The sequence below is a fragment of the Carcharodon carcharias genome, chromosome 12 (genome assembly GCF_017639515.1).
Source record: "Carcharodon carcharias isolate sCarCar2 chromosome 12, sCarCar2.pri, whole genome shotgun sequence".
Taxonomy (NCBI): Eukaryota; Metazoa; Chordata; class Chondrichthyes; order Lamniformes; family Lamnidae; genus Carcharodon; species Carcharodon carcharias.
Window position 1 is genome coordinate 109,884,945 of NC_054478.1, and position 23,504 is coordinate 109,908,448.

General features: G+C 42.3%; 1 protein-coding gene across 2 annotated transcripts in view; it reads right to left on the reverse strand.

The window, feature by feature from the left end:
- vps16 (vacuolar protein sorting 16 homolog) overlaps window positions 1-22,893 on the reverse strand; it is a 98,589-nt gene extending 75,696 nt beyond the window's left edge. Inside the window, exons 1-7 of one of the 2 annotated variants that reach the window (XR_005944589.1) lie at window positions 22,772-22,889; window positions 15,938-16,023; window positions 15,717-15,814; window positions 13,481-13,609; window positions 12,227-12,371; window positions 4,779-4,894; window positions 2,987-3,109 (exon numbers count right to left, since the gene is read on the reverse strand). Coding sequence is in view for 1 of the 2 variants with exons in the window: in XM_041201020.1 (XP_041056954.1) it covers window positions 2,987-3,109; window positions 4,779-4,894; window positions 12,227-12,371; window positions 13,481-13,609; window positions 15,717-15,814; window positions 15,938-16,023; window positions 22,772-22,821 (747 nt within the window). In the remaining variant the exon portion in view is untranslated. Of the gene's footprint in view, window positions 1-2,986; window positions 3,110-4,778; window positions 4,895-12,226; window positions 12,372-13,480; window positions 13,610-15,716; window positions 15,815-15,937; window positions 16,024-22,771 lie in introns of both variants that reach the window. The other variant, XM_041201020.1, reaches the window with a different exon arrangement.
- Window positions 22,894-23,504: the final 611 nt, after the last annotated feature.

Below are 23,504 nucleotides of genomic sequence, written 5' to 3' on the forward strand. Positions count from 1 at the left end.
GAAGGACTCAGTCGTGTAGAAGTTGAGTGTAGTGGTTACTTTCAGAGCCACTGGCAATGGATGCCCTCCCAGTCCCCATGGTGCCAATCCTGGAGAATATGACATACGTGAGTCATTAGATCCCTGGACATGTGGAGGCATCGGTGACACTGGTTCTCGCTCACCTGTAGATAAGACATGTGAGTTCTGTACACCCTTGGTCTTGCCAATCACCTCTGCACGACATTTCTGTGAGCCTCATCCTCTGTATCCAGTGGGCACCCTGCTGGCCCTTGGTCTTGAGGGTTTTGCTACACCCTTTGACCAGCCAGGTGCCTCGGTCGCAACCTTCACCTTCTTCTCTCCTGCCTGTAAGTGATTATGCAGACAGCAATAAATCCAGCATCCTGATGGTCTCCTCTCTGCAGTATCAATGAGAGTGAGACAACAGTCAGCATCAATCTCCAATCATCCTCATTCCGTCAATGACTCATCAGTGAATATGGACTCAAGGGTTTTGTTTCCATGTCAACAATTATTCACCCCTGAAATGATGGCCGTTTCAAGGTGCTCCTCCACCTTTACATGACCGACTGCTTGAGATTGCTTTGGCCAGGCCCTTGGATGTGCTGCTTTCAGCCCAGGCACTGGAATCCTTGTTCACTGCACTCAAACACTACACTCTTTGGAATAAAATGAAGGTAAATGTTTAGTCAGGAAATTAGATTATTTGAGGGGAACCTGAGGCATCTCTTCATTTAACCGTCCAGCGTCATTATTCTAATACGCTTCTGAAGCTTGTCCAGTTGCTCCGTAGTTCATTATCCCTCTGGGGAATTTCCACACAATGGACAAGGGGTTAAAACAAGGAGACTGATTAAAGCCTCTTTGCAGGATTAGTTTCGCATGAATGCACATCCTTGCTGTACTTTCCTGATTCTCTGCATTGTCATTGAAAGGCTCCAAACTGTCTCAGCTGTGCCTCTCTCCTCATTTGAGAATGCACAGTTCAGTTGGGTGCCTCTTCAATCAAGCCTCCAGTGCAGGCACTTGTCTTTCAATGTGCTTACAGAGACCTCACCACCAGAGTTTCTCCTCATTTTAATTTTGTACTATGCCATCGGTGTAGGTTGGTAGATGGCTATACTGAGCTCTCACTTCCAGACCAGCTTGGACCCTCCATGTAAGTAGGTACACCTCTCCCATCGTCCTGGAGCAGCTTAATGTTCAGGTTTCCCTCCTTCCAAGACCTCTTAATCCTCCCCCTATATTCCTTGATCCCATTATGATTGTGGTGGATATTCGCTTATTAACCCCTGAACATTTTGAGATGGATGTGCCTGTGCCCCGTGTGGAGCTCCACCCCTCCCCATCTTGAGACCACTTGCACAGTTACACATATACCCGTACCACATACCCTCAGATAGCCCCACAATGCCTTTACCCCATCCGTAGGTTGTAGATGCCTCCAGTGACTGTGTGCCAATCTGATAGCAGAAACCCCATGGATGATTGGTGTTACGACAATGCCCTGTGCACAACATGCTGGGCACGACAGAGACTGGACTGACATACCTTTCTCCTTCCCTCGGCTGGGGCAAGGACAGTCTTTGAAAGTTCAAAAATGTAAACTGAAGCGCTTCTTTACTCAGCACTCCTCCCATTCTGGCCCCAAGTGGCTTACGTCATTTTGTAACATACTCTCTCCCCATCCTGGCACTGAGGCCGCAAACCCCTTGCACCCTCCCCTAGTCATGTGTCTGAATTCAACCTTCCCCACTCATACCTCCCAGTACAGCCCTGCCTTTGCAGCCCTTCTCACTCCTGAGGCCAGTTTCCCCTCTTCCCCAGGGCAGCCCTTGCCCTGCAGTCCCTTCCCATGCCTCAGGCCAGTACCCCCCCCAACCTTCCTTAGTACGCCCTAGTCCTGCAGGCCCTTTCAATACTGAGACCAGCTTTCCCCCTTTCCTAGTGCAGCCCTTGCCCTGCAGCTCCTTCCATGCCTCAGGACAGTTTCCCCCCCTTCCCCAGTGCAACCCTAACCCTGCAGCCCAATAAATGCCACCCCCGCCTTAGCGTTGGTGTGGAAGGTAGAGACTTTCCTCTGACACCCCCTGAAAGTGATGTTGTGCTGCCTGCAAAGCCTAGCGCGGATTACCATTAGCGCTGCACAATGCGATATAGGCGAATGAACCTTGAAGTCACGAGCAAAGTGCAGGTCGCCAGCTGTACGTCACCCATATACCGTTGTGAAACACGTCTTGTTAATTGCACGCCAACATGCCCTGAAGATCCAGCATGGGGGGATGATTCTAGTAAAGAGTCTTTATAATGAGATGCAAATATATTGAAATTATGTTTTTGACATGTCATGACAGGAAACATGGCCCACCATCGAAGGCTGCTGCACACAATCATGGACTGGTTTTACGACGTCATGAAACCAATTTTTGCCCTACTCACAATATTTTCTGCTCCCACCTGCCATGATGCCCGCCACAAACGGGAGTGGAAAATCCAGGCCTACGTCCTGATCTTTAGAAGTAAGGTCATCGCTCACTTTTGTACCGATGTCATCCTTCATTAACAGAGAATCCTTGTTTTCAAATCCCTCCAAGGCCTCACCCTCTCTACCACTAAGCTCCTCCAGCTCTACGACCCTCTGAGATATCTGCATTCCTCCAATTCTAACCCCATGTGCATCCCTGATTTTAATCACTCCACCACTGGCAGCTTTGCCTTCAGCTGCCAAAGCCCTAAACTCTGGGATTCTCTCTGCCTCTCTCTTTGACCAAATTTTTCATCATCTGTCCTACCATCTCCTTATGTGGCTCAGTGTCAAATTTTGTTTGATAAAATTCCTGTGGAGCACCTTGAGATATTCTTACTATTTTAAAAGGCTCTACATAAATGCAAGTTTTTGATGTAAATTGTTAAAACTTTCATCAACAAATTAGTTAATTTGATCTTTTCATAGTAACTAACATGTTTAGACTGCTCACCTTACCTTCAATGATGAAGAACCCATCCAAATGTTACCAGTGTCTGTAAATAGAGCAAGCCTTTTATAATTGAATGAAATAGCAATTTGGGTAAACGAGCAGACTTGCGGTCCAAGGCCAGGAGGAGTCTACAACAGAAAAAGTGATTTTTAAAATTAATTTAAATTCCCATTATTACTTTTCTTCCTATTCCCTAAGGGTGCAGAGGTTTTGTGCCTCTACTCCTCTTTTCACTATTTGTGATCCGTACAAGTTGGTTTACTCTTCGATTTCCCCAACTTTAAAAGCATGCCCTTCATCAGTACAGTCACCATTAAGGCTGGAAATTTACTCAATCTCCCTTTGTGGGAGGGTCTGTGTTTTCCCAATTCATGGTTAAATATATATTTTGGCAACAGGCCTGCTCAGGTGTATGCAATCTTTAGTATTATTAAGTTTTCTAAATTAACGCTTGTAATTAGTTGACGGCCTCAGAGTAAAGGGAAGACCTTTTAGAACAGAGATGAGGAGAAACTTCTTTAGCCAGAGAGTGGTGAATTTATGGAATTCATTGCCACAGAAGGCTGTGGAGGCCAGGTCATTGAGTGTATTTAAGACCGAGATAGCTAGGTTCTTGATTGGTAAGGGGATCAAAGGTTACGGGGAGAAGGCGGGAGAATGGGATTGAGAAACTTATCAGCCATGATTGAATGGTGGAGCAGATTTGATGGGCCGAATGGCCTATTTTCTGCTCCTATGTTTTATGGATTGGACTGAAACACTTATGGATCAGTTTAGGTCAATTTATAAGGATGATGGAAACAAAGTATTTGTCATTATTACTTCCATTAATAACCATCAAATGATCCTGTGGTAGCACTCTTGCATTGGAGTCAGAAGGTCATAACTTTAAGTCCCACTCCAGGTACTTCAGCACAAAATCTAGGCTGACACTCTATAGTAAGGGAGTGCTACAAAATCTGAAGCACTGTCTTTTCAGATGAGATGTTAAGCCAAGATGTCTGCCTTCTCAGGTGGACACAAAAAGTCCCATGGCATTATCTGAAGAGCAGGGGAGTTCTCCCAGTATTGTGGTTAACATTTATCTTTCGATCAATATTAACCAGATTTATCTAATTATAACATTCTGGTTAATGGGACCTTGCTGTGTGCAAATTAACTGCCACAGTTGTTACAGTGATCACAGTTTGAAAATGCTTAATTGGTTAGAATGCACTTTGGGATGCCCTGAGGTCATGAAAGGTGCTTTATAAAATAAAGTCCCTGGAGAAGAGAGGGAATGAATAAACTTACATTTATATGGCACTCATTCCTTTAGAATATTCCAAAGCTCTCTATTGCTGATTAATTGCTTCTAATTATCTTCTCTGTTGCTATGTAGGTTACTCTACTATTGTGAATGTTTTAAAAAATTATACTTGGCTTACACAAATCAGGAATCAGAGTGTACATTTACTTTTCTTTCTCTTCACAGCAGCTACTGCACATTCTACATGGAATTACGAACTGACTCCAAAGATCTCTCATACCTCAGCGAGTGCCATGGTGAAGTTACCAGATAGTGAGTGTCATGCCATTTGATAGCATCTTACTTTTATTCAGGTCAAAACCCATATCAATACCTGTAAGGCATTTGTCATCTTATATTGGGATTCAAGTTCAAACCTCCCATTTGGTTGCCTAGGGCACTTATATACTGTCAATTACCAAATATATCTTAATCTGTACTTTGTTTCTTGTGTGAAACGCACTAACTCTCCAGTACATGTTATTGTATCAGGCAGATTTTATGCTTACAACAGATATGCAGGAAGCATTATCTAAGATATATAAATCCTTCCCATTAGCCAGAACAATTTTGGTCTGTCGATCTTGTATTAATACAGCCCAGCATGTTGGTGGGTGCTGCAGTCCTGTTAGGGAGAAAAAAGTAAAATTCAGTATCTGCTGGTACATATTTATCAAAATTAAGTCTCCCTGTAATATTTTGCTCTCCTTTATACGCTCAGAGTATAATGGTAAAATACAATATGCTGAATGCTAGCCCAGATGGTGCTACATATTAAAAACATAAAAAACTCAAAGCTGGCAAAGATATTAGTCACATCTAGTCCTTCTTGCTTGTCTACCAGTTGCATATCATAATATGTTTCCTTTCAAAGCACTTCAATAATGTTGCCTTGAATCTCTTCCCTTGATAGCTGCTCCAATAAACAACTCACTTTCAATATTTCTTCGCAATTTTTCTGAATCCATATCTATGTGTGTTGGAAAAGGTGAATCAGATTATCCTGAAGTCAACTAATTTCATTCTAGTATTGATTTTTCTGAATATTGTAGTAAAGCTGCCCTTTGTCTGTTAAATAGGGAAGAATGTCAATTTGAAGAACCACTAGGCTTTGGGCCAGGGCTGACTGTGCAGCAGTGCTCAGTTACAGGATGGAGAAAGAATAGAAGAACATAAGAAATGGGAGCAAGAGTAAGCTATTCAGCCTTTAGAGCCTGCTTTGCCATTCTATAAGATTATGGCCTCAACTCCATCTTCCTACACTATCCCATTATCCTTTAATTCCCTTAGTACCCAAAAATCTACCCACCTCCTCCTGAATATATTCAATGACTGAGTATTCACAGCTCTCTTGGATAGAGAATTCTAAAGATCCACACCGCTACAAGTGAAGACATTTTCTTCATCTCAGTCCTAAATGGTAGACCCTTTATTCTGTGACCCCATGTTCCAGACAACCCCCAAGTCCAGAGGAAACATCCTCCTTGCATCAATCCTATCAAACCCCTTAAGAAGTTTACATGGTTCAATTAAATCAACTCTCATTTTTTTAAATGCTAGGGAATTTAGGCCTTTCTACTCAATCTCTCCTCATAGGACAATCCTCTCAACCCTGGAATCAATCTTCTGAACCTTCACTGTACTTCTTCCAAGGGAATTATATCCTTCCTTACATAAGAAGGCAAAAATGGTGCACAGTACTCTGGTGTGGTCTCACCAAAGCCCTATATAATTGCAGCAAGACTTCTGTCTTTACTCCAATACTCCAATCGCTTTGTTGTAATAAACGCTAATTAACCATTTGCCTGGGTAATTGCTTGCTATATCTGCATGTTAACTTTCAGTGATTCCTCTGAATATCATTTCCCAGTCTCTCTCCATTTAAAAAAATCCTGCTTTTCTATTTTTCCTAGTAAAGTAAGTTCACATTTATACACATTATTTTCTATTTGCCATGTTCTTGCCTACTCATTTGACCTGTCTGAATTCTTATGCAGCCATTTATCAGCTTACTTTTCCACTTAACTATGTACCATCAGCAAACTTGGATACATTACACGTGATTCCCTCATCCAAGTTATTACTGTAAATAGCTGAGTCCTAAGCACTGATCCTTATGACACTTGACAACCTGAAAGTGATTCATTTATTCTTACTCTGTTCATTTGCTGTTCATTAACCGATCCTTAATCTATACTAGTACATTACCTCCCCCACATCATAGGAGCCCTAATTTTGTGCAGTAACCCTTTGTGGCATCTGAATGAATGCTTTTTGAAAACCCAAATATTCTAATCCATTGGTCTAATCCCTTACCTAGTCTGCTGGATGCGGTCTCAAAAATAAATCGAATAGGTATATCAACATGATTTACATATAAATAAGCTTGTGTTGAGTCTAGCTTATCGTTTTACGATTTTCTGAGTACCCTGTTACCATATCGCTAATACTAGATTCTAGCATTTCCTGATGACTGATGTCTGATAACTGATGTCAGACTAGCTAGCTTGTTGTTCCCCTATTCCCCCTCCCTCCTTTCTTGAATAGTGGGGTTATATTTTCTACCTTTCAATCCATGAATATTGTAAAATCTAGGAAATTCTAGAAGGTCAAACCTATGTGTCCATTATCTTTGTAGCTACCTCTTTTAAAAACCTAGGGTACAGGCCATCAAGCATGGGAATCTCAACTCCTCCACTGTTGCTAAATTATTAGACTGCTTCTCTAAGTACTGGCTGAGCAGAAATTTCTTCCAATTAAATATTGGGAAAACGGAAGCCATTTATTTTGGTACCCGCTCCAAAATCTGTTCCCTAGCTACCTACTCCATCCTTCTGCTTGGCATCAGTCTAACACTAAACCCGTGTGCTAGTAACTTGAATGTTTTATTTGACCACAAGATGAGCTTCCGGCCATATATTTACAGCATCACCAAGACCGCCAATTACAACCTCTGTAATGCTGTCTGACTTTGTCCCTGTCCCAGTTCATCTACTTCCTGAAATCCTTATTCCTGCCTTTGTTACCTCGGGATTTGACTATTCTGACACACTCCAGGCTAGTCTCCCACGGTCTACCGTCAGTAAATTTGAGGACACTAAAACTCTACTGCTCATATCTTAACTCACAGCAAATCCCCTTCCCCATCACCGTTGTGCTTGTTGACGTACATTGCTTGACCGGGAACCAATGTCATGATTTTAAAATTTTCATCCTTGCTTTTAAATCCTTCCATGGCCTTACCTCTCCTCATCTCCTCCTACAACCCTCCAAGATATCTGCACTCATCTAATTCTAGCCTCTTCCGTATCCCTGATTTTAATCACGCCACCATTGGTGGCCATCCCTTCAGCTGCCTCGGACCCAAGCTCTGGGATTACCTCCGTATACCCCTCTACCTCGTTCTCCTTCTTTATGACACTCATTAAAACTTACCTCTATGACCAAGTTTTTGGTCATCTGCCCTAACATCTCCTTATGTAATTCAGTGTCATATTTTATTTTATAATGCTTTTGTTAAATGGCTCGGGATGTTTTATTTTCTTAAGTTGTTTTTTTTTTAAGTTGTTTTTTAGTCTCAGTAATTTCTCCAGCAATATTTCTTTACTAATATTAATTTCTTAAGGTTCCTCATCCTTGCTAGACCTATTTCCAGAATGTCTTTTGTGTCTTCTACCATGAAGACAGTTACAAAGAATTTGTTTAATGTCTTATTCCTCATTCCCCATTCCCATTATAATTTCTCCTGTCTCTGTTTTTAAGGGACCTATGTTTAGTTTTGCTAATCTCTACAGAACTACAGAAGTTTTCATAATCGGTTTTTACGCCCCTTCCAATAAGAGGACAGGGTTGGCCTGGGAGGTGTGGAATGGGAGATGGGGATTGGATAGCCTGGGAGGAATGGAATGAAGGATCGGGATGGAATAGGGGATCGGGATGGCACACTAAGAAGGGGCGGGTTGGAGGGGGTTGGGGGGAGGTGATGAGATGACCATGGTATGAGAGGGATGAAAGGAATGTGATAGGTCTGGCATGAGGGGGAAGGAAGGGATGGCATGGGATGGGGATTTAAAGAAGTACTGTTGCAATAAGCATACTAATTGCATTGCAAATGTTTTGTGGGGCGCTGAGTTCTATCATATTATTATCACAAATTATATGATTAAAATAAGATGCCATTGTAAACTGAATTATTCAATAACAGTGTGGGGAAACAGTTCTGCAAAATCATCTGGGAATACATCATCCTTTTTAATTGGTATAACTGGCAACAAAGACTTACTTGTAATTAAATGTTTCACTCGGTAGAATAGCAATTACTTGGAGTAATAATGAAACAATCAATAATCTAGTATAATACGGAGTCATACATGTTGAAGCAACCGGGTAAAGAGCTTAAGAAAAGAAACCCTAGGTTACAAATAAGAGATATGTTAGTCAAGTGCTCCTTACATAGAACTATGTTTCAATTTCTATATAATTACGCAATGCAGAATTGTGCAGATTATCAGAGGAAGCAAAAGAAATGTGTAAGAACTGTATGTTTCCAATAAGTGTTTCAATTTGTAAAGGCCTAAGATACTGAGTTCAGAGCAGTAATACATTGCAGATATAAGGAAGAACGCATCATCTAGCATCTTCTCTGTTTAAACTCACGCCCTCTCATTTTGCTGTTTCATGCTTCCCAGACTCACCAGAATTGATGCTGGGGCAAAAAGGGTTAATCTGTGAGGATCGGTTGCATATACTTAGCTTTTATGCTCTTGAGTAAAAGATGATTGAGGAGTGATCTAAATGAGATGTTTAAGATGATTAAATGAATTGACAGGGTAGATAGAAAGTCTGGAGAAGAGGGAAATAACCTTAAAATTAGCTAGGCAGTTTAGGATTGATGTCAGGAAGCACTTCCTTACAAAAAGGGTATTGAAAACCTGGAACTCTTGCCCCCTCCACCCAAACCCCCAGAAAAAAAGCTGTGGAGAGTAAGGCAATTGAAAATTTCAAAACTGAGATTGATTGATTTTTGTTAGGTTAGGGTCACAAAACCAAGGCAGGCAAATAGTGTTACAATACAGATAAGTCATGATCAAATAGCATGTTGCAACAGGCTTGAGGGGCTGAATAGTCCTATGTTCCTATGTTCCTTATTTAATAGCTATGAATGATCTTCTATCTCTCTTCAACAAAGCAACTTAATTTCAACACAGGTCCAAAGGTTGGTATAGGAGGGCAAGAAAATATGCCCATTAATGCCTTCATTACCTCCAGCTTGACTATTCCAAAATGTTCTTGGCTGGTCTCCCACGTTCCACCCTCTCTAAACTTGAGGTCATCCAAAATTCTGCTGCCCACACCTTAACACACATCAAGTCCTGTACCCCTATCAATCCTATGCTCACTGACCTACATTGTCCAAACAAAGTCTTGATTTTAAAATTCTCATCCTTGTTTTCAAATCCACTCACGGTCTCTCCTCTCTCTATCTCTGTAATCTCCTCCAGCCCAACAACTCTCCGCGCTCTTCTAAATCTGGTCTCCAATTTAATTTATCTCCAATTATTTTGTTTTATAATGCTCCTGTGAAGTGCCTTGGGACTTTTTATTAGGTTAAAGGTGCTATATAAACATAAGTTATTGTTTGTTAGACTTGCCCTTGTCAGTTTGATGTCAACAATAGTTTTGCCCTCTAAGTTGCTGAAGCTCAAGATGGAAATGGCACAGTACCTTATACATGGCACTTGGGAGCTGAGCAAACAAGAGAAAAAAATTGTCTCTCTTTAACCAATCAAATTGAAGCAGCAAAATTAACTTAAACTTCCTTCTCCTACACTGTTAAGAGTTGGTGAATTCAATGATAAATCAGGTACAGAAAGAGGAATAAAAAGGAAAAGAAAGGTTGAGAGAAAGAAAAATACAGAAAAAGTTTTTAAAAATTAAAATACTTTATTTAAATTTCTAATTAAAACCCGAATGAATGAAACTCCACACTTGAAAGTTAATTTTCAGTGCCAGAGCAGTTGACTGGCAGTAATTAACAATTAACACATCATTAAGGGTATTTTGATTATGTCCAATGCATTTGAATGGGAAGTCAGACAACAAGATATGAACTTTCTTGAAGTTAACAGGCGAGAGCCACTCTCCGTCAGAAACTTTATGATTTCTGAGTTTAATTGCTCTTCTGTCCTCCTCTGAAGCTGATGTTGCACTTGCCCATAAATAATGGGAAGCATCATTAGCCTCACCCTTATTTTGATGGCACATTTTGGGTCATTGTTGTAAATGGCCTTGCATGGATTGTGCACATGGTTAGTTTGCTAGGAATCTAGAAGAAAAAAATAGTAGCATATGCATCCAATATATCCAGATTTTTCTGCATAATTTATTTATCCAATGTAATTTATTTATCCAAGGCAATGATCATCTCCAGCAAGAGAGAATCTAACTATCCCTCCATGACACTCAATGGTATTACCATCACTGAATACCCCACTATCAACATTCTGAAGGTTACATTTGACCAAAAACTGAACCCGACTAGCCATTACTGTGGCTACAAGAGCAGGTCAAAAGCTAGGAATCCTGCAGCAAGTAACTCACCTCCTGACTCTCCAAAGCCTGTCCACCATCTACAAAGCACAAGTCAGGAGTGTGATGGAATACTCTGCACTTGCCTGAATGAGTGCAGATCCAACAATACTCAAGAAGCTCAGCACCATCAAGGACAAAGCAACCCTGCTGATTGGCATCCCATCCACAAACATTCACTCCCTCCACCACTGACGCACAGTAGCAGCAGTGTGTACCATTCACATGATCCATTGCAGGAACTCAACAAGGTTTCTTAGACAGCACCTTCCAAACCCAAGACCCCTACCATCTAGAAGGGAGAGGGGTGCAGATGCATGGGAACGCCATCACCTGGAAGTTCCCCTCCAAGCTACACACCATCCTGACTTGGAAATATATTGCCATTCCTTCACTGTCACTGGGTCAAAATCCAGGAACTCCCTTCCTAACACCACATGGACTGCAGCGGTTCAAGAAGGCAGCTCACTGCCACCTTCTCAAGGGCAATTAGGGATTAGCAATAAATGTTGGTTTAGCCAGTGATACCCACATCCCATGAGTGAATAAAAAAAAACCCCAGTAATTCAAATGTAATGTTCCTCCCTATAATTTGCCTTCTAAAAGTAATATGGTTGTTGAAACAGAACTCCACCATGGGCCCCCAAGGAGAGTTTTGAAAATAATTTCACAATGGATACATTAGGCAGCTTTTACAATGATACAAGAATTTAAGATGAAAACAAATGGTATAAAATGGGATTAGTCATTGCTGACAATATCATGACATCAGGGGGAGTTGATGGCATAGTGATAATGTCACTGGACTAGTAATCCAGAGGCCAAAGCTAATACCCTGGGGACATGGGCTCAAATCCCACCACGACAGTTGGTGGAATTTAACTTTGATTAGTTAATAAATATCTGCAATTGAAAGCTCGTTTCAGTAGTAGTGAGCATGAAAGTCCATCTGGTTTTACTAACTTCCTTTAGGGAAGGAAATCTTTACTTTGTCTGACCCCAGATCCACAGTAATGTGGTTGACTCTTAACTGCCCTCTGAAATGACCTCGCAAGCTACTCAGTTCAAGGGCAATTAGGTATGGGCAACAAATGCTGGACTTGCCAGCAATGCCCACATCCCATGTATTAATAAAAAAAAAGCTGTCAGTAAAAACCAATAAATCCAATTACACATCTTTAGCAGCGACTTCTAAAAGGGTTGAACTTCCTACATGTACAATCACCAACTTATTAGAGTTCATACAAATTATGAATGCAATCAACAAAATGTCACAGCTTTGATCTAGTTCAAATGTTTACATGAACCCATTGCCTGGTTGTGGGTTACACTGCAAGTTGATTCTACTATTGAATCTTAGAATATTTACCTGGAACTTCAGGAAGTCGTCGGAGTTTGAGGTCATCTATATTTGTGGCAAGTGTGAACCTAAAAGCACCAGTTAGTATGGCAACACCTGAACCATAAGCAGTGAGAAAAACCTTGGCCTCCATGACTCGATTCTGTAACACCTCCTTCAAAATGAAGACAATAAATTAACTCCATTACTAAATGTTGTCTTGGATAGCAAGTCATCAACAATTATGTCAATTTATTTTTATACTTTATCTATATTATAGAATTATTGCACACAGTAAAGTCTGCTTGGGATACAGTTGTATTTCACAGTTAACTGGTACTAGGTATATGACCATTATATTACAGTCAATGTGACAAATGACCTTTTTTGGAGTTGACATTGGAAGGATAGCACTTATTAAGTTAATTGACAAAGGTAACCTATTAGTAGCAGTGTGATGGCACTGTAGCTGCACAGAGACAAGCTATGCAGTAGAAAAAAATGCTCAAAAAATATTCTGAATGTATTTCTGTCCAACTTGAAGAATGGATGTTAGTTTCAACTCACTTGTGTCAATGTTTTCATACATTAAAAAAAATTGGTTGGAACTTCAACCAGAGAACACTCACATTAAAAACAATGTTATGTGCTCAAAGTAAGGGATGTTAGTGTTGATGAATGAATAGTTTTCCAAAGAATCGCCATCAAACTTGCCAGGTTGTAGAGAGCACAAGTCATGTGTGGGCTAAAGCTTTCTGTACTCTTGACCAAGCTAGGTGGTGGGGTGGAAATGACATTTAATGTAGTATCTCATCTCATTTCTTTGAAATTTGAATTGCAGTGACTACAATTGTATAGATAAATCTGGTACCCATTTATGCACAGCAAAATTCCACAAACAATGAGATGAACAATTATGTTTCTGATGGTCTTGACTGAGGGTTAAAACTTGGCATAGGCATCGGGAAAATGTCCTCCACTTCTTTGAAGAGGGCCATGAGTCCTTCTGACCACTGAAACAAAAGTTCTCATTTAGGAGATGCATTAACTGGCAGCACTGCATTCTCCCCAAGGGCAATTTTGACTGCCCTGCACAAACCCCCGCACCCCCACCACTACTGCACCCTCCCAAACAACTTCCTTTCCTCATCCCTTGAAGGTGCTGACTCACCATGATACGGTTCAATGAGTACCAGCACCCCCACTACATAGGTCAATTGGCCAAATTGCAATTTCTTCTATGGGATAGTCATATTTATACTGCAATGTTTCACCTCAACTTACATTCCCCATGCTGAAGTGTCGCTTAAATGTCCCAAAAATGTCATGAATCAGAACAGTTCCGTCATCTTGTATGCAGAGCAAATCCTCACTGGTAGTCCACCCAATGTGAACCACCAGGCCACTTATCCACTGCAGGGATGAAAGATACAGAAAGTAGAAGTATTATTAACTTCCAATTTATAGGTTAGCTTTAATACAACCACAGCCGGCAAGAAGTAAAAGGTTTGATGTACCTTATCTACTCATAACAATCACTAATTATTTGTCTTTATACATGCTATTTAACAGATTAAAATAGATAAACCCTCCCAACAAGTTGCATGGGTGTGAGGGTGGTGGGGTTTGTTGGGAGTGGAGGAAGAAGGTGGGCACTCATGAGCAGTTAAGAGATCATCAAGTTTATCTTCATTTTTGATGTAGGGCTGGATTGGCCTCTAAGTTGTTAAGATATTGTACAACAATTCCTACCTCAAATCTTGTGTTTTATTATGCTGCAAGTAAAAATTGTTAAATCTTGCTACAATATTGTTTTAGAAAGGCTTTTTCAGCAAAATATAGATTATTCATGTGGGTTATTATTGTTATTCTGAAGAAAGGTCCTTGGCCTGACATATTAATTCTGTTTCTCTCTCCACCAGTGCTGAGTATTTCCAACATTTTCTGGTTTTCACCAAATCACACAATGCAGAAGAGGCCCTTCGGCCCATCAAATCTGCACCGACACCTGAGAAACACCAGACCTACCTACCTAATCCTATTTACCAGCACTTGGTTGAGAGCCTTGAATGTTATGATGTGCTAAGTGCTCATCCAGGTACTTTTTAAAAGATGTGAGGCAACCCGCCTCCACCACCCTTCACCAGCACATTCCAGACCGTCACAACCCTCTGGGTAAAGAAGTTTTTCCTCACATCCCCCTAAATCTCCTGCCCCTCACCTTGAACTTGTGTCCTGTCCTGACTGACCCTTCAGCTAAAGGGAACAGCTGCTTCCTATCCACCCTGTCCATGCCCCTCATAATCTTGTACACCTCGATCAGGTCGCCCCTCAGTCTTCTCTGCTCCAACGAAAACAACCCAAGTCTATCCAACCTCTCTTCATATCTTAAATGTTTCATTCCAAGCAACGTCCTGGTGAATCTCCTTTGCACCCCCTCCAGTGCAATCACATCCTTCCTATGATGTGACGGCCAGAACTGCACACACTACTCCAGCTGTGGCCTCACCAACGTTCTACACAACTCCAACATGACCTCTCTACTTTTGCAATCTATGCCTTGATTGATAAAGGCAAGTGTCCCATATGCCTTTTTCACCACCCCACTAACATGCCCCTCTGCCTTCAGAGATCTATGGACACACACGCCAAGGTCCCTTTGTTCCTCAGAACTTCCTAGTGTCATGCCGTTCATTGAATACTTCCTTGTCAAATTACTCCTTCCAAAGTGTATCACCTCACACTTTTCAGGGTTAAATTCCACCTGCCACTTATCTGCCCATTTGACCATCCCATCTATATCTTCCTGTAACCCAAGACACCCAACCTTACTGTTAACCACTCAGCCAATCTTTGTGTCATCCGCAAACTTACTAATCCTACCCCCACATTGTCACCTGTCGTTTATATAAATGACGAATAATAGGGGACCCAGCATAGATCCCTGTGGTACGCCACTGGACACTGGCTTCCAATCACTAAAGCATCCTTCTGTCATCACCCTCTGTCTCCTACAACTAAGCCAATTTTGAATCCACCTTATCAAATTACCCTGTATCCCATGTGCATTTGCCTTCTTTATAAGTCTCCCATGTGGGACCTTGTCAAAGGCTTTGCCGAAATCCATATAAACCACATCAACTGCACTAACCTCATCAGCACACCTGGTCACCTCCTCAAAAAATTCAATCAAATTTGTTAGGCATGACCTCCCTCTGACAAAGCCATGCTGACAATCCCCGATCAAACCTTGCCTCTCCAAGTGGAGATAGATTCTCTCCTTTAGTTTCCCTACCACTGACATGTGACTCACTGGCCTGTAGTTCCCTGGCTTATCTCTACAACCCTTCTTAAATAGCGGAACCACATTAGCTGTTCTCCAGTCCTCTGGCACCTCCCCCATGGCCACAGAGGAATTATTTCAGATTTCCAACATCTACAGTATCTTGCTATTTGCTATTCCTTAGCCAAGTTGTACTTCAAATTGGGATAACAAGAAATAACAGAAAATAAAGCTTACTGGGAAGGAAACTATTCGATTTCCTGATGAAGAGTAGATTTCCATGACAGGCCGTAAGCTTGGAGATTTTTCCTTACGTGATCCATTGATCATCAAAGCTGCAAAAGATTAATGACATTTCACATTACCACCAGTCATAACCAACTTTACTTCTAGCAAGATAAAAATGGGAAAGTGGCAAAAAGGATACTGTTCATTAAATAAGACACAGAATCTCTTACCAATTGGGCCAGCATATGGTGCAGCTGCAATTAAACAGTTACTGATGTCTTCTTTTATCATCCATTCAGAGTACAGGTCAAATTTCCTTTACAGAAAAAAATGTACAATTACCAAAACAGAAAACTTAAGTGCCAAGCATATAAATACCAGTGACAGGTATGATTATGACAACCTGTCAATTTCCTCTAAAGGACTACTTATCTGTACAGGTACTGTATTTATGATAACTGTTCACTTGCTGATTAACCCCTGGAGTTGTTTTGCTATTTATAAGGATCCCCTATGTTTTGCAGATCGTGACTAGCAGCAGCTATGACATTTCTAAGACTGGTCACAATAGAGTTGTTTTCTCCATCTTTGCCAGTCTCCTGACCATTTATCAATTTCCTTCAACTAACAGGATAATCAACATCGGACACTCACTGAGTACTGAAGCAGAAGACAAATCCATTTCTACCACTTAGTGCCAGGCACTCCTGGGGTATAATTCCATATGCATTGAGTACCTCCACTACCTCACTTAAATGCCCAATTTTCAATTTTGAACTGAGGAGATTAAGGGGTGACCTGGTTGAGGTGTACAAGATCATGAGGGCCCTAGATAGAATAGAGGGGGCAATGCCCTGTTTCCCCTGGCAGAGAGGTCAAATGCCAGGAGACACAGATTTAAGGTGATTGTTAGAAGGGTTAGATAGAGGGGACATGAGGAAAATCGTCTTCACCCAGAGGGTGCCGAGTGTTTGGAATTCACTGCCTGGTTTAGTGGTGGAGGCAGAAACCCTCAACTCATTTAAAAGGCACCTGGATCTGCACCTGAAGTGCTGTAACTTGCAGCGCTATGGGCAGAGTGCTGGAAGGTGGGATTAGAGTAGGTGGATAGATTTTCATTTTTTCTATTTAAGCCGGCGGAGACACAATAGGCTGAATGGCCTCTTTCTGAGCTGTAACTTATCTATGATTCCTAAGTGTGAACCCATACATTAAATGTTGGCAGCTGTTCGACCATAACATCATCACGGATGAGTCTGACCTTCTCCTCATCCAATGTCCACGTGCATGCTTTTTCAGCAGGAGTCATTGGATAGAGCAATCAGTAGCTTGGAGAGATTTTCCCTCTCCCAAACCTTGGTAGATTTTCCCTCTCCCAAGCTCAAGGACACAGAGGCCAATTGTAGAGGCTCTATCAGCATGCTGCCCAAGTTCAATTTGCCCAACACCTCCCAGGAACATATTATTGAAGCTTTCAGCAGATCCTTGCTGAATCTACATAGTTCACCAGCAGTGAGAGGAATTCATCCAGGGCTACTCTCAGGCTAAGCAGTATGTTCATCTTACACTTCCTATAAAAATAAGAAACATATTTTACATTAAAAATGATGTAAACAGGGAAAAACATTAAGACATTAGAGCGTAAGCCACAGAAACCAGCACTTGGCCCAACTGGTCTATGATAGTATTTCTGCTTCACAAGCCTCCTTCCGCCTTACTTCATCTAACCTCAAACATATTTTTCTACTCCTTTCTTCCATATCGATGTATGCAGTCTTCCCTTAAAGGCATTTCTATCTATGCTTTTTGGGATTTAAGGGAGAGGTAGCACCTCTCACAGGCAGGCTCACCACACTCTTTGGAGTGCCTCATACCGTGTTAATCCTCACTTTTACCCAGCTCTCAACAGTGGCACCAAGTTAGCATACGACAGCGGCCACACCCCAGTAAACTGCTTCAACGGGTGGAACAAACCAGGTGAGGGTAGCTGTTGGATCGCCTACCTTTGGTGACTTAGGGATTTGTCTACCCTGCTATGTGAAGACCGATTCCAGTGGACTGGGAAAATAAGACCAATCTAAGGTCCAATGTTCTTGAAGTTGGGTCAGCACCACGTTGCAGAGCTCGGCAAGACATAGAACGTCTTAGTCAGCCACTGCATCCGGATCTATTTCCGGCTGTCTAAACTCGTTTTACCACTGGATCAAGATGGGTCAGGATGAGAGAGTGAGGTTGATGATGCACAACTCTCCCTCACTATAATCCAATTCATGTGCATGTCATGTTCACCATCTATCATCTGTCATAAGTTCTGTGGCAATTGGCGAGTGACATAGCAGCAGGAATGATAATAGCTCCCAGTAAATCCATGAACCTGTACACAGGAAGCTCAGGCCATAGTGTCGATTTTCACTGGAAGGAAGCAGAAGTGGAACTCGGCTGAACTCCGAGTTGCTGAGCAGCCCTTTTCAAGACCACAGTGCTCACCTTGCTGGTATACAAACGGAGCCAAGAAAAGGTGCCCTAAACATTGCTTCTTCTCCCTGATCAGCAAGGCTGCAGCTGGCAGGGATCCTATCAATGAGGATGTAAGTCAATCTCCAAAAATAAAGCAAAGGTGACACCAGTCACCACTGGCGCATAGAACATGCACACCTTCATAGAATAAGCCACAGTCATCAGACCTAAGATAAGAACTGCTCTTGTCAGCAGAGAGCTGCCTAGGTACAACATCCAGATTGACATCCTCAGGGTGACTCATCTACCTGAGGAAGGTCAGCTCAAGGAAGTCAGCGCAGGTGGCATATTCTTTTGGAGTGGCTGTAGAAAAGAAGAATGGTGTGAAGTTGGCATCCACTTTGCTGTCATGAACCATCTCATCAGTAAGTTGATTTGCCATCCCAAGGACGTTAAAAATTGTCTAATAGTGTTTAAACGCCCCTTGAACAGCAACAGACAAGCAACTCTCCTCAGTGTGTGCGCCCATATCATGACCAATCCTGATGAAGTCAAAGTTCTGTGGTGACTTCCACTCCTTGACTGCTAATGTGCCAAAGTCAGACAAGCAAATCATTCTTGGTAACTTCAATGCAGATCACCAGGTTTGGGAAGAGGTCATCAAAAAAAGCAGGGTTGGCATGGTCTCCTTTTGCTGAAGTTGTGTGCTCAGCATGAGCTCTTTGTCACCAATACAGTTTTTTGCCTCCCTAATCATAACAAAATGTCTGGGATGCACCCCCCGTTCTATGCATTGACATCTAATCCACAATGTCATCACTGGGCAGAGGGACAGGCAAGATGTGTATGTAACGAAAGCCATGTGCGGTGCTAACTGCTTGACTGATCACCGTCTTATCATTTCAAAGATAAATATCAAGATCTATCCCCCTAGAAGCCCACACGGGGCAAGAAGGTCCAGAGCATCTCAAAGTCTCAAGACTCAAACAGGTGGTCATGAAGGAATTTCTCTCAGAGAAACTTGAGAGTCGCCTTTGTACAACAAAAATGGACATTTATTGCATTGAGTGGGCAATCTTCAGGTATATACTGTATTCTACTGCTCTAGGCTTTGGCCCCACTTCTTGTAAGCATCAAGATTGGTTTAATCAAAATAATGAGGTAATCCAGAAACTACTGGAGGAGAAACATCGCCTTTACATGGATTTCTTCAGTGACAAGTCCTCAATATCCAACCACAATTCCTAACAAAATATCCATGGGGCTGTCCAATGCAAGCTCAGAGAGCTGCAGGACACTTGGCTGAGTCTGAAAGCAGAAGAACTTCAGTCATACGCAGATCACAAAGACTGGAAGAGATTCTACGAAAGTGAAATCTGTCTACTGGTTCAACACCAAATCTTAGTGCCAACAGGTCAACATGCTCACAGAAAAAGCAACAATCCACAGGCTGCCACAAGTTGCCATTAACTACTCTCAATGGCCCTCCAACGCTGTTAGAAATGATGAATGCAATCAAACTCCTGTCTTGTGTCAAAGCTCCAGGAGCTGATGCTATCCAGCTGAGGTCTACAAGGCTGGAGGCTAATGCCTGGTGAAGGGCATTCTGAATTCTTTCAGGCTATGTGGGAGCAAGGCACTATCCGCAAGAATACAAAGATGCCTCTATTGTCCACCTGCATGAGCAGAAAGGAACTCGTTAATCTTGCGACAATCATAGAGGAATTTTACTCCTCTCCATCGCAAGCAAAATCTTTACTGAATCCTTCTGAACTGCGTAGTGCAACATCACCAGGATCTGCTGCCAGAGAGTTAGTGCAATTTCAGAAAAGCTTTAGGAACCACTGATATGGTGTTTGCAGTTAAACAGCTCTAGGGGAAATACTAAGAAGAGGACATGGACCTCAATACCACATTTATTGACCTGACCAAGACTACTGACACAGTAAGCGGTGAGGGCTTTGGAATGTAATGGAGAAATTCTGCTACCCTGAGAAATTCATCACAACGGTTTGATAGTTCCACGAAGGCATGCTCACGCATGTCTGGATGATGGTGCCCATTCTCAGTACTAATGGACTTAAACAGGGCTGCATGCTAGCGTAAACCCTCTTCAACATGTTTTTCTACACCATGCTCTCTAATGCCAGGATCACCATCATGGAAGGCATCGAAATTAGATTTTTCTTTTTCATTCATGGGATGTGGGCATCACTAGCTAGGCCAGCATTTATTGCCCATCCTTAACTGCCCTCGAGAAGGTTGTGGTGAACTGCTTTCTTGAACTGCTTCAGTTCATGTGGTTTGGGTATACCCACAGTGCTGTTAGGGATGGAGTTCTAGAATTTTGACCCAGCTATATTGAAGCAGTGGTGATATACTTCCAAGTTTGGATTGTGTGTGGCTTGGAGGGGAACTGCAGGTGTGTTTGGAAGGTGCTGTCTAAGGACAGGAAGCTGCTCAATCTGAGACAACTTCAGGTAAAGACCAAGGTCATACTTCACTATTTCCTGTTTGCCAATGACTGTGCTTTAGCTGCTGGTTCAGAGTTGGACATATATGCAACAACGTCAGCCTTATAATCAGCACAAAGGAAACTGAAATAATGTACCAGAAAAGCCCCATCTCAAGCCCAAGGTTGCAGTCCATGACCAGAATTTGTCAGCAGTAGATAAGTTCACTTATTTTGGCAGCACGCTCTCTCTCAATGACAAGAAAGATGACATTGATGACAGGCAAATATTGCCAAAGCAACTGTGGCCTTTGGCAGACTTTGAACATCAGTCTGGGAACAAATAGGAGTAAGTCTGCCTACCAAACTTAAAGTCTACAGAGGAATAATCCTTTCCACTCTGTTCTACACATGCAAGACTTGGACTGTGTACCAGCATCATGTCAAGAATGTCAACCACTTTCATTTGAGCTGCCATCAGAAGCCTCTGAAGATCGGATAGCAGGACAAAATACCAGACACTGAGGTGCTCATCCAAGCTGGCATGACAAGCACCTGCACCATATTGAGATAGTCACAACTGTGTTGGGCTGGTCATGTGGCCAGAATGCCTGACACTCACTCACCAACACAAATCTATGCAGAGCTTGAGTCTGGGGTGCAATCTCATGGTGGTCAACAGAAGCGCTACAAGGACACTCTTGAAGGCTTCACTTAGAGGAGTTCTGATACTGACTTCCAATTCCTGGGAGAAGCTTTTCCAGGCTTGCAGCCCTGGCACAACCAAATAAAAAAAAATGGTGTGGCCTTCTTCGAAAGCAAGCACATATCAGAAGCAGAGAGAAAATGCAAACAGAGAAAATCTGGAGACAGCAACTCAACCAAAACTCAATCATCTGTGGTATCCTGTCCTATTTGCAGAACCTCAGAGTGCAGATTGACCTTAGCAGTCACCTACATATCCCCTGGAACCCCACCAAAGACATGAAGAGGAACATAGTCAACTTTGCATTGAATGTATTTACATAAAATATTAAGATAAACAACACAGGGTGGGGGGAGGGGAAAGAATTGCTGGTCAAGCAAGGGTTTTACTTGTTTCACATCCAATTGTTTTTCCTACTGTGATGTTATCTCCAAGAAACGCAAAATTATTTATTGGAGATGGCATCAAAACGTGATGAAATATCACCTTTGCATGTGAGGTTTTCCAGTCAATTCTAAAGCAAGCTTCACGTTTTCGTTAAAATTTACAACATTGAGAAAATTTAAGAACTTCAATTATTCACAGGAAATTAAGTTTTAGAATTGAATTGAAGTTCAGTCATGCTCAGAGCCAGGAACTACATGTCCAGTGCTGAACCCTCTTCCTCCAGGTACAGCCCCATCAGCGCCCGATAAAGGTTGAACACCTGAGTTTAAAAGAATGAGAGGCGATCTAATTGAAACACACAATATCCTGAGGGGACTTGACAGGGTGGGTATCAGGAGGATGTTTCCTCTTGTGGGGAAGACTAGAACTAGGAGACATTGTTTAAAAATAAGGGGTCTCCCATCTAAGACAGAGATGAAGAGAAATATTTTCTCCAAGGGTTGTTAGTTTGTGGCATTCTCTTCCCCAGAAAGCAGTGGAGGCTGGGTCATTGAATTTATTAAAGATTGAAACCACTCCATCATTCATATGATCTGGTTGTGGTCTCAGCTCCTCTTTCTTGTCTGCCCTCCCCATAACCCTTGACTCCCTTGTCAACAAATACATCTAATTCAAAGGGCCAAAAGGCCCACTTCTGCTCCTTGGCCCTATGTTCCTATGAAGCCAAACACTGAGCGGACAACCCAATTCCAAAGCAAACGGTCGGTGCAGCAACATGTTCCCCCTCCCCAGACCCGGCAAGTACTGGGCGATGGAGAAGTCAGCACAGCAGCTTCACAAAACTGAACAAAAGCATGAGAGTGAAGCGGGGGACTCGGGCTGAGGCGAAGCCTGGGCGGGGAGTGAGGGGTGAGGGGGCGAAGCGGGGGGCCCCGGGTAGGGAAGAGGGAGCCCGGGTGAAGGAGATGTCTAGGATTGCGGCCTCCGCCGTCAATCATGGGATTCATCCCGGCCCAGGCCTCGGCTCCGGGGCCCGGGCCCTCCGCGCACACCGACACTAACCTGTAAAATACATCGCCGAGAGGATTCCAATTGGCCGTCACGAACGCCATGAGTGCGGCCTGGGGATGGGGAGAGCGGCGGCTCCGAGTCCCAGTGTTTACACCGGCCGCAGCGGCAGACACTGCGCCAACTGTCGGTCACTGACAGCAACAAACTTCATCACTTAAACATTGACCTGAATCAAAACACTTGTAATGGATAATATTGCTAATAAAGTGTTTTTGAGTTAGTAAAATGGGATGTTATTCTTTAAAAAGAACAAGAATAAACCAAATTATTTAACCGGCTTTGTTTCTTCCCCACATTAACTTGCATTTATATAGCACGTAATGTGGAAAAGTTACCAAGGCAACTCTCGAAAAGCAGTGTCAAGCCAAAGGAAATATTAGGATGAGGTGACTATAAGCTTGACTAGTGGTTTATTTGAAGGACGGTCTTTAAAGAAGAAGTTGAGGAGATTAAGATATTTAGGAAGGGAGTTGCAGAGGATGGGGACACACATCTGAAAGTAAGGCCACCAATGGTGAAGAGAGTGGAGGATGAACAAGAGGCCTGAGCCGGAGGAACAGAAAATTATCAGAAGGTTGTAGGGTGGAAAATGTTACAAATATAGCAAACAATTACAAATATAGTAAGGGATGTTGTGATCTAAATATATTTTTAATGTTCTTCTTCTGTCTCTTCGTTGAATCCTAAGAGCAGTTTTTGTTTTAGTAAGTTGATTGGCAGAACT